The sequence below is a fragment of the Ascaphus truei genome, chromosome 5 (genome assembly GCF_040206685.1).
Source record: "Ascaphus truei isolate aAscTru1 chromosome 5, aAscTru1.hap1, whole genome shotgun sequence".
In the NCBI taxonomy this organism is placed as follows: Eukaryota; Metazoa; Chordata; class Amphibia; order Anura; family Ascaphidae; genus Ascaphus; species Ascaphus truei.
The window spans coordinates 279428065-279440660 of NC_134487.1; the positions used below are offsets into that span (position 1 = coordinate 279428065).

General features: G+C 43.7%; 1 protein-coding gene across 1 annotated transcript in view; it reads left to right on the forward strand.

Moving 5' to 3' along the window:
* RFX4 (regulatory factor X4) overlaps window positions 1–12596 on the forward strand; it is a 71785-nt gene that overhangs the window by 12036 nt on the left and 47153 nt on the right. The window contains exon 4 of the mRNA XM_075599193.1: window positions 4122–4245. Coding sequence (XP_075455308.1) covers window positions 4122–4245 — 124 coding nt within the window. The remainder of the gene's footprint in view (window positions 1–4121; window positions 4246–12596) is intronic.

Below are 12596 nucleotides of genomic sequence, written 5' to 3' on the forward strand. Positions count from 1 at the left end.
CACCCAGTTTCTTGGCTCCATTTCCTCTTTGAATGAGTTCTTGGGGATTTTAACTTCAATTGGCTCGACCCTAAAAACCACAAAATCCAGATACAAATCAAATCGCTTAACCTATCGCAACTCATTTCCCAACCCACACGAACAAACCTGAAATCGCACAACCATTCCTTGCTCGACTGGATTCTCTCCTCAAATCCCAGCAGAATCCAATCGTCTGGCATCCTTCCTGACATTTTCAGTGACCATGCAATAGTGTACTGTGTAAGGAAAATTAAACCACCCCAATCAAGCCCTAAAGTTTTCCTCACTAGAACATTTAGAAACTTTAACCCACAACAGTTTCTGGATGACCTTACCAACTGCCCTTGGCACAGAATCAATTTAATTCCCGACCCTGAGTCTGCGCTCGACTATTTCCAGTCCGAGTTCTTGAAACTCTGTGATACCCATGCTCCACTACGCAGAATAAGGGTACGGGGGGCCCACCTTCCATGGGTTACACCTGACCTTTTAGCACTCTACCAGTTCAGGGATGCCTTGTGGAAAAGCTACAAAGTAACTGGCACTACCAAGGATCTCAATCACTACAGATGCCTGCGGAACATGTGCACAAAGCAAACAAGGCACGCAAAAGCACAATATTACTCTGACAATCTCCTCCAGAATACATCAAACCCAGCTAACTTCTGGAAGGTTATCAACAACATATTCCAGCCTTCTAACGATCAACAGCCAAGTAATATCACTAAAGGGGATATTACCCTGACAAACCCCACCGACATTGCAAATGCATTCAATGATTACTTTGTGGGGTGTGCTACTAACTTATTAGCTAAACGCAACCCAAACCACAATCCTGAATCTCATCCTGGAAGTACCCATATAGCCCCACCCCCTCCCAACACTGCCCACAATTTTTAATGTGGCCCAGTATCCGAAGAGGAGATTACACAAGCGCTCCTCAAATTAAAACTAAGCAGCCAATGTGGACCTGACCTACTACAATCTAGGTTCCTAAGACTTGGTGCCCCAGCAATTGCCAAACCAATTGCTTCCATAGTCAACTCTATCCTGTCTGCAGGCCATATCTCTAAGACCTGGAAAACTGCCAGAGTTGTCCCAATCTTCAAAAGTGGGGACAAAAACACTGCCTCAAACTACAGGCCAATATTCCTTCTCCCAATCCTATCCAAAGTCATAGAAAAAATGTGTCCACTCCCAATTAAGCGATTACTATAACAAGACAAATTTCCCTAGCTAATTCCAATCCAATTCCAATTCCAATTCCAATCAGGCTTTCGCCCCAAACACTCCACGGTAACTACCCTGCTTTTTTTGCAATGAAATCCAGTGTGGAATGGATCGGGGACAACTCACTGGTGCAATATTCCTAGATTTTGCAAAGGCTTTTGATACTGTTGATCATGCTATCCTGCTTAAACTCCAGAGCTCTGGAATAGGGAAGCATGCTTTAAACTGGTTTCAGTCCTACCTATCAGGTAGATCCCAACATGTGTCCATCTCAGGCTCTAACTCCAACCCCTTGGATATCACCTGTGGCGTCCCGCAAGGCTCTGTTCTGGGGCCCCTACTCTTCTCAGTGTTCATCAATGATCTTCCCACAGCTTGTAAGGAAGCCTCAATACACATGTACGCAGATGACACAATCCTATATGCACACAGCCATAGCCTGTCTGACCTTCAACACATACTTCAGTCTTACTTTTTGAGACTCGAAAACTGGATTTCCCAAAACAAACTGTTTTTAAACACCGACAAAACTGTAACAATGGTATTTGGGACCAAGATTAAAATTTTAAAGCTTCCAGTGACTGAGCTCCAGATCAGAACCAACGCTAACACCACCCTAACTCCTGTTACTAGTTTTAAATACCTGGGCATATAGTTTGACTCCCACTTAACATTCAGAATGCACATTGATACCCTGACATCGAAAACCTATGCCAAACTAGGTGTACTTTACAGGAACAAATCCTCTCTAAGCCTGCTGGTCAGAAAGCGTATTGCACAGCAGATGCTAATGCCAATTATCGACTATGGAGACATAGTATATGGCCATCTTGGCAAACTTGACACCCTCTACAATTCAATTTATCGTTTCATTCTCCAATGCAACTACAACACACATCACTGCGAAATGCTCAAATAACTAGATTGGTCATCACTCGAGTCTAGGCGCAAAGTTCACCTTTCCTGTCTTGCCTTCAAATAATTTCTGGGCAAACTACCCACCTATCTGAACAACCTCCTCACCCCTACCACATGCAGCACTTATCATCTGAGATCTTACTACAAAAGACTGTTCATGGTCCCAAGGCTCAACAAAGTATCTGGCCGCTCCTCCTTCTCCTACCGTGCACCCCAAAACTGGAACAACCTACCGGAGACTCTCACATCCACCGCCAGTTTAAGTTCTTTCAAAACTAAGGCTGTCTCACATTTTAATCTGGTCTGTAACTGTTACATAAGCCTATAATATACATCTTCTCTAACTGTGCATGCAATGTATAGTATATAACGTATACCCTGTTCATTTATGTAACTGTATTTTTAACCATGTATTATTTGTCATATTAACTATGCCCAGGACATACTTGAAAACGAGAGGTAACTCTCAATGTATTACTTCCTGGTAAAACATTTTATAAATAAATAAATAACTTCCCCTTAAAAGGGGGAATAAAGAAAGGGTTACATCACAATCTGCATTTCTACAAACATTGAATAAAATGCTGCTGTATGATACTTTGGGGCTTTAGTTCTGAACCCATTATACTTTATTGAATATTTTTTTTGCAGACTTACATGACCGTTAAAGACTTTTCTATATGTACACGTAGTCCTCGGTTATCCAACGGAATCCATTCTGGAAGTAGCGTTGGATAGTGAAACCGTTGTAAAGTGAGTCCCATGTTAATCAGTGGCAGTGAGCGTTGATAACGCATTCAGGCGTTGGATAACACATTACGGCATCGAAAAACGGCCCTTAGGATTGCTTTTTGTAAAGTGCTGGATATGCCATTCTTTGTAAAGTGAAACGTTGGATAATGAGGACTACCTGTATGTGGTTGTATAATACCAGCTTCATGCTAAACCAGTAAACAATTTCAGATGCCCCAGTTTCTGGTCCTCAGTGGCTCCAACCAGAGTCATTGTGGTGGTTCCTACTAGCCGTATAATAAAAATGTGTGAATGATATTGTAAAGAGAATACTTTTAGAAGGTATAGGTGTATTTATACTAGAAGACTGTAAAGAGAGAGGTTATTTTTAAACACAGATTCATAATCCTTAAAAATAAATAATGTACAATACTCTGTGTTCCCTTGTACTCATCGTACTCCAAAGAACATGCTACCACTCAGGGTTGTGACGGTGATAGCACTGAAAAGAGGAACAGACATATTCATGGCGAGAAAGTTCAGGATTGTCTACTAGAGATGATGCCCAATCCCAAAAGCTTTCAGCACTGTCAGAGACACGATACAGGTAGTCCTCGTTATCCAATGTTTCACTTTACAACGAATGGCATATCCAACGCTTTACAATGCAACCCTAAGAGCCATTTTACAACACCATAATGAGTTATCCAATGCCTGAATGCGTTATCCAGCGCTCACCGTCACTGATTAACACGGGACTCACTTTACACCGGTTTCACTATCCAACGCTACTTCCAGAACGGATTCCGTTGGATAACCGAGGACTGCCTGTACTGGGCTTCATGGAAAATTACTTTTGATTCAGTATTGGCAATTCTTATGTTCTTATATTCTTATGTACTCACAGTGTGTAATTAGGGAGAACACTTTAAAAATATATATAATGTGATGCCTTTTAGCCAAAATAGAATTTTGTTCTGTATAACTTCACCAGGCCTCAATTGCCAACTCTTTGAAAAGAATAAAAAAAAACAAATTTTCCTCCAGTAAAATGTACTGTACCACAATCTGCATGGAATCAGCATTGCACACACTGATTAAATTCCATTGCTGGTGATGTTTTCATGTGTCCAATCCACACAATAACGTGATGATGCTAATAATATTGAGACTGACGTCATATTATTCAAGAAAAGTAATATCCTCACATTATTTTCAAGGCTGGAGGAAAACTATGAGATTGCAGAAGGTGTATGCATTCCGAGGAGTGCTCTGTATATGCATTACTTGGATTTTTGTGAGAAGAATGACACGCAGCCAGTAAATGCAGCCAGCTTTGGGAAGGTATGTCCAAGAAATTGTTTTCATATATAATACTGGTATGTTTGTGTATTTGACCTTGCCGTTCAACATTAATAACTGCGTCACGGTCCTCATTTTTGTTACAATCTTTTTGTAGAGCAGTCGGTATTCTCCAAAGTGGTGCATTGACTCAGTGGCTAAATATCTCAACTCGAGTCAATAGATAATTTTTGCAGTTGCTTGTTTAAGGTGTTCTTCAAGGTTTTAGCAGATTTAAAGTACTAACCTCTCTATAAATATAGTTTTTTTGTTTTTTAAAGTGTGAATTTTACCCATATGAGGTTTCTTCCTGAACAGTTTACATGTTTACACTTCTTAAATTCAATGTAACCCGTAAGATCATCCCAGGAACATTACATGGGGGCTATTGGAGGCAACCAATGTTGAAATACGTGACTACAGAAGTCTAAAAGACTGATGGTCTAGTGCGGGAGTGGTCAATTCTAGTCCTCAAGGCTACTAACATTTCAGCTTTTAAGGATATCCCTGCTTCAGCACAGGTGACTCAATCAGTGGCTCAGTCATTCTGACTCAGTCATTCTTAGTGAGCCACTGATTGAGCCACCTGTGCTTAAGCAGGGATATAATTAAAACCAGACCTGTTGGTGGCCCTAGAGGACTGGAGTTGGCCACCCTAGTCGAGTGTGTTAATGGACTGACTATTGTACAATTGGTTAGATGTCTGTCCTCACTTCTATCCATGTTTGCCTGTTTCTTTCTTGTTCCCTACTTCCTCTCTCTGAATAACAGTGCCCCCAATCTCACAATAATAGTCTTGCTAACCTTATATATGTACGTTTGTGTATGTTTCATTATACATATTCACCAGCTATGTAGACAGTGCTTTACTGACCTAGTGCCCTATTCTATAAAGTGCGATAGCGCTGATTGAGCGTTACTGCATGGAAAACCCCATTGACTTCCATAGGATTTTCCGTTCGGTAGTGATGGATCTGTGCTATCACACTTTAAAGAATAAGGTCCTTAAAATAGATGGTAAATAGAGTACAAAATGGTGAATTGTATCCAAAAGAAGTAAACATTAGGATAAAGGAGTCCCTGATCCATTGAGCCTACAACCGATGTGGTGTTTGGTGAGACTTTTAGAGGCAGTATGTATATGTACAGTATGTATTTAGCGCTTTACAGAATTAACAAGAAAGTACAGGGAGATAATATACACAATGTCACAAGTGCATTAAACAGGAAGCCAACAATGGGAATTGGGAAGTCCCTGCCTGTAAGAGATGTGTGCAGAGGTATGCAAATGGAGACTGTTTTAGGGTGAAATTATATTTAATGAGCCTGTTCCTTTATCCAGGCAAAACATGCAAAAACAACACAATAACAAAGCCCTATCCCTTTGTAAGGGCTAACTTACTTCCCCAGACCCTATCTGCAGGACTGGAGGGATATTCCCATTACCAGCCAATCACCCCAAAGTCTCAGGAAGTACCTTAGGCAGATGGCCCTCCATGTCAGCCTCTGGCAGGTTCCTGGGTCCTCTGTGTCCAGGAAATATAGGTCTCTGGGTGTCTGGATGTCTTGATCTCAGCACAGCCTTGTGCTCAAGACAGTGTTTGTGCACAGGCTTCTCTGCTCTCCTTCTGTCAGCCCAAATGTGAGCTAAGGAATCTCTCTCCTGTGTCTCACATGAGGCATTTTACAGCACTCTCATTAGTCCAGGTGGAGACTAGTTTATTGAGCGGCTGCAATTAACTATCTCTCTGCTGGATTCTCAGAGCTCTGAGGCTGCTTTATTTAAACAGGGATATGTCCCTGTTACATAGCCTTATAAAGCCTACAATCTAAATGGGGAAATGGGAGACTTACAGAATACAAGAGGAGCACCTGCAGCATAGAGCATATTTAAGGGGGGAAGTAAGTGAATCACAAGTCAGGAGTGCGGGGAGTAACCACAGGCCCAAACTAACCAAATGTTTCCGAGGTCTTATCCAAATAAACCTCATTTTATTTCATTGCCTTGTTTTGCCTATTGACTGATCCCTTAAATATAAATGTGTTAAGAGACCTGGGCTACCGTGACAAGGATACTACTGTGAAAAATCCCACTGACATTGCAAATGCATTCAATGATTACAGGTGCGCCGACGAGTATTCTAACACTTGCCTTAAACTTGCCTTGGAAAATCTTATTATATATATTTGGTAACCTTCCAGAAGTTAGCTGGGTTTGATGTATTCTGGTGAAGATTGTCAGAGTAATATTGTGCTTTTGCATGTCTTGTTTGCCTTGTGCACATATTCCGCAGGCATCTGTAGTTATTAAGCTATATAAGACATCCCTGAAATGGTAGAGCGCTATTAGGTCAGTTGTAACCCACGGAAGGTGGGTCCCCCGTACTCTTATTCTGCGTAGTGGAGCATGGGTATCACAGAGTTGTAAGAACTCGGATTGGAAATAGTCGAGCGCAGAATCAGGGACGGGAATTAAGTCGATTCTGTACCAAGGGCAGTCGGTAAGGTCAGCCAGAAACTGTTGTGGGTTAAAGTTTCTAAATGTTCTAGTGATGAGAACTTTAGGGCTTGATTGGGGTGATTTTTATTTTCCTTACACAGTACACTATTGCATGGTCACTGAAAATATCAGGAAGGATGCCAGAGGATTGGATTCAAGATGGGCTTAGAAAAGGGGAGGCATATTCTGCCAACTAGGATTTCAAAAGAAAAAAGCCTTTCACGGTAGACCAGGTCTTTTAACACATTTATATTTAAGGGATCAGTCACAAGGCAAAACAAGGCAGTGAAATAAAATGAGGTTTATTTGGATAAGACCTCGGAAACACACAGGAACACAAAATACAGAGAATATACACTCTTACTTATTAGCAGTACCACACTACTAGAACAGCCAGGGAGAATTAGAAAAAAAAAAGAATCCAGTTGGACAGATCCGGGCAATGAGATGCTTGAAGCCGGCGGTTACTCTGTAACTTTCACCAGCTATAGTTCTGTCTCCGGTTTTACGTTTACATTACAGTATATATTTTGATTGTCTTAGTTGTAAAGTGAGTTTCAGTGTGGAAATGTGCACTTAGCTGCTTAAGCAACTGCAGTGAAACAAGTAGAACCAGTCAGTCCAGCGGCCACCCATATGTCCTTCACTGGTAGGTATTGGCCCTGAGGCTGTGAGCTCTGGGAAGAGAAAACAATATTAGAAAGAACCTACTCAGAGCTAAAGCGTAGCCCGATGCTTGTTAAAAGAAAATAGTGAGGAAGAAGGCTAAACAACATGAATTTGGGTTCTCCTCCATGAGTAATGAGATGTACACACCAGCCAACAGTCAAGAAATCCTTGGAGAAACCTTTAATATGTAGATTAATATCAATATTTATTATACATAAAATACATAGATTGCTTGTGGACAAGGCATATACATAAATGGCAGAGCCAGACTAACCCTTAGGCCACTCTTTTATAGTGCCGGCGACGCGACGTTGCCCGAAAACAAATACATTGCCGCTGCCGCGTCCGCTATTAGTGCGCGTGACGGCGACGGAGCGACCTCGCGAAAACTGGAAGTCGGCAAAATTAGATTTTTCAAGGGCTGTCGTGTCACGTGACAGCCCTTGAACAAATCAAATTGCCGGAATCCCGCGCCGCCGCCACCCGGCGAAACATAACTTTAGCCGGTGGCGACGGCGATGGGTGACATCACCCGTCGTGTCGCCATCGACAGCACTATAGGCACGGCCTTGGATAGGGGCTCCTTAACTGGTAGCCCACAAAATGCCTTGAGAGGGCCATTGGACTTCAAGCAACTGGTATGAAATTATGCAAAGAGAAAAAGCAGCGCTAGTCACTAAACAAATTATTAATTATTAATGGAGTGCTATTTGAAAAAGTGCAAATGTGGCTTGTGTGTTTTTTTGCTAATAAGGTGAAACACATCAATGACTCCCAATGTAGGTACAATATTGGGATAATATTTTAGTCCAGCTGCCAGAGTCCAAACAGAGAGTTCCACGTCCCTCCAGAGACAAGTTGCAGTCAAAAAAGGGATGTCCTCCGGCGGGTAGACTCAAATGGTGCATTCAGATATGGAAAAAAACAGAAGAAAAACAGCAGTGTATTACTGAGCACAGGTACACAGGCGTCCACTGCATATTAAGGGACACTTACAGATTATGTTGTTAGTTGTTAGTTGTGTATCAGGCATGTGAGTAAAGCTACAGTATGCTCCCAGATTTTTAAATGGTGATAACATGAACACCTCTTTCAAATGCGCGTTTTGAATTGCTTTCCAGCATCCGCGGGAGCCGGCAGCTGGCAGGTAGGTTTGGAATCCGCGCGTTACTGAAACTACAGTGGTAGGCATTGTGCCTCGCTGGCCACCGTAGTTTCAGTAACGCGCGGATTCCAAACCTACGTGCCAGCTGCCGGCTCCTGCGGATACTCGTGCACGGACGCAGGCTCGTTCCGAAGGGGACCGTTGCTGATCTGTTCCGTCTTGGCTGTGCACGAGCCGGGAGGGAGAGAGAGAATAGCAGGATACCCACAATTCCATCTCAAGGAGATGGACGCTTTGAGCAGTAAGAGGTGAAGGAGATCTGTTGACGGGACCCCAAAAATTCACATTGTGTGTGGACTGGGAGAGGGGAGGGCCGAGAGCATCCCATGCTAGTATTGTTCCCCTCCCTTCCATGTGATGTAGAATGTCTGGTTACCAGGGAGATACTGTAGAAGGGTATATATAGCTTCACTTAATGTTCTAGAAGGAGGTTCCTTGGAGTTTGTTAGAGGGCCTCACCACGAGTCTTGAATGTATGTTTACGTGCATATTTATGTGTATTAAGGATGTCCTGTCACCATTTATTGTTTCTTAGTTAAGGAACGTGCCCTATTTAGTTAGAACCCATAGTAATGGCCCAAGATTGTTCTCATGCAGGAAAATGAGTAAGCAAGTGCTCAGGAGGAATTATCCGGAGCCTAATCGGATCGACCTCACTGGAAGGTCCTTAGAAAACTCTCGATCCGATATGTATGGACGCAGAATGCCGTGCACATTAACGGGATAATGGACCTGGGATAGGGCTTAATAGACGTTATACAGGAGATTGCCAATCTAACCAATTCTAAGGGAAATAAGCATAAGTACCTCCCCAGTGTAAGAGTGAGAGCTATCAGGGGCAGAAGAGTAACCATATTATTTGACACCAGATAAAGGAGCCATTTACATTTTTTAGATTTTTAACAGGTTTGAAGCAGGTGGTCTCTGGAGCTGAACCACATTCATTTCAGCTCTGGGGACCCCTTGCTTCCGGAGATACTTACCTCTGAAGGGGGCGCCGGTAGCCTCTCTGGCTGAGCTAGCTGGGTTTTAAAGTGTAAAGCTTCTATGTGACGCTAGCCAATAGGAAGCCGAACCTGATGATGTCACGGCTTCCTATTGGCCCGCAGGGCGCGGGACCTTAGAAACTCCACCATAGTGTGAACTCTGGTAGCTGAGTAGCTACCGGCACCTCGTACAGCGGTAAATATCTCTGGAAGCAGGGTTCCCCGGAGCTGAAATTAATTGGATTCAGCTCCGAAGACCCACTGCTTCAATCAAATGTGGAAGAGAGAAAAAAATTGTCTTGTATTGCCGCTTTAATATCCGAAGGGAACTCTGTCTTTTGTATGACGAGAAACAGAAAAAGAACAGCGCAAAAAAACCATTGTGTAGTATATTTAAATAATTTTATAAAAGGTGAAGGTGAGTATTGCACGTACATCAAAAAAAAGGGTTAATAGCAAGACATGTTAGGGACATTTTACCACTCGGCAGGCACAACGGGATACAGGCACCAGGAATTGGACGTCCTCCCTCAAGATGCTGGTATCTGGATGCAGAGTGTACAGCTCTGCGTTGGGGAACCTTCCCGCGCCTTCACGGAGCTCACAGCAGTTGTTTGCAGGGGTAGATCACTGCGTCTCTTCCTGGTTAGTCCACGTTGGCGTGTGACGTCATCCGGCAGCGTCTCTCAGCCGGTCGCGTCTTTAGTGCGTCACTCCTTAGCAATATGTAATCGGGCGGTAGCAGAGTCCCAGACAAGTCCCGCAATGAAACAAATGTCTCAATACAATGCCGCAATGGGAGTATATGTAAAGAATAAAGGAACGCGCCCTCTCCTACGCGTTTCGTACTTTCGTACTTCGTCAGGGAATATTCCCTGACGAAGTACGAAAGTACGAAACGCGTAGGAGAGGGCGCGTTCCTTTATTCTTTACATATACTCCCATTGCGGCATTGTATTGAGACATTTGTTTCATTGCGGGACTTGTCTGGGACTCTGCTACCGCCCGATTACATATTGCTAAGGAGTGACGCACTAAAGACGCGACCGGCTGAGAGACGCTGCCGGATGACGTCACACGCCAACGTGGACTAACCAGGAAGAGACGCAGTGATCTACCCCTGCAAACAACTGCTGTGAGCTCCGTGAAGGCGCGGGAAGGTTCCCCAACGCAGAGCTGTACACTCTGCATCCAGATACCAGCATCTTGAGGGAGGACGTCCAATTCCTGGTGCCTGTATCCCGTTGTGCCTGCCGAGTGGTAAAATGTCCCTAACATGTCTTGCTATTAACCCTTTTTTTTGATGTACGTGCAATACTCACCTTCACCTTTTATAAAATTATTTAAATATACTACACAATGGTTTTTTTGCGCTGTTCTTTTTCTGTTTCTATCTAGCTTGGTGTTTGAACCATTCCCACTGATCAGCAGCATAAAACTTCACCCATCAGGTTGTATTATTTATTTATTCATTAATCACTATTTTTCAGCACAGACCACATTGAGCGCAAGTTTTTTCTGTTTTCACTTTTGTATGACAAGCATTATAAACTGATGTGAATAAAGCTCTTGCTTGTACTATAAAAGTTCCTGCCACCCATAATTATTCTATCTGCTTATCCACACCCAGCCTACAGCGACCCAGCACACTGAACAGGTATCTGAGACTATGCACAGCCATGTATATAATCAGTAGCGGGTTAAAAAAAAATGGCGCCCTTAGGCACTTACCTGATGCCGCCCTCCTGTTCCCATGGCAATGTGACATCACGCGTTTGCCAACCACGCACAAGCGGCAAACGCCGATCAGGCATGCATGGGGTAGCAAGCCGGCATGTCACCTCCAAATTCTGACGCCCCCCCAAATTCTGCTGCCTTAGGCTCGGGCCTATCTGGCCTAAGGAAATCTGCCACTGTATATAATCAATCCACACAGTCATAAGTAGCCCCTAACCATGTCACTGTAGATGGAAAGTTGAGAGAGGGCTGGTTTAATGAGGTGTGTACGTACCCCTCTGCCAGAAGAGCCTGCATTGAATTGTTCTGCATTGCTTTTCTTGCTCTTCTGGCAGCTACAGGGTTTAAAATTAATTTGGACGGCAGAGATGTTGTGGAATGTTAGATCAGTAGCTGGAACAGCATGGGGTGTTCTTTAGGCTGGCTTCATTGAGTCTGTACAAAATAAAAGAAAGACGGACTTGCTTGCCTGTCTGCTCATTTATCACACAGCCAAGCAAACTTTCACAGCTCTTCAAAAGTGTTTTACTGTTTGCTGAAGTTCGGCTCTAGAAATTAAATCTGAACTGTTGAGTTAATGAGAAGAGGCCCCAAATTCCATCGCTTTTACACTGGGTACATGTGTAATAAGATAAGGCTATTGATGATGACTTTCAATAAGCAAGACAAAGGTGACACCTTTTCATTTTGAATGGCTCTCAAACCTCCCCTCCCTCCCCCCCACCCCTCCCACAAACTCTTCACGTCCAGATGCAATGAATAGAACAACGTCCTGGAATCTCAAGAAATCACCTAGATCCTCCTGGCAGGACTCTCCTTTTTACCAATATTAATGTATGAATGCAACCTCAGCAACCCCTTCAGAAAAGAATTATAGGCTCTCAGTATAGGAAATAGCTTTAGTAGTACAGAATGTAGGTTTACTTATTTACTCTTATGGTGGTTGAAATCAGGGACGCCGACAGGGGGCGAGAGCCAAGACAAGTGTCCCGGGGCCCAGTGGCTGTGGGGGCAGATGCTGGAAGTCAGGCACAACTTCTGCGTCCAGCTGCCGGGCCTCTGGTTGACACTGCCGGGCCCCAGGCCCCAGGTCTCCCTAGCTGCTGCCTTCTGTTCCCACGCCGTCCTCACTCTCCCACCGGAAGCTGTTCCTGACTTCTGCGTGCACCCAGCTTTGGTGCGCACCGACGGGAGAGAGAGGATGGCGTGGGAACAGGAGGCAGCAGTTTGGGAGAGCCGGGGCTTGGCAGCGGCAACCAAAGGTAAGTGTATTTGTGATGGGGGGAATTGTATTTGT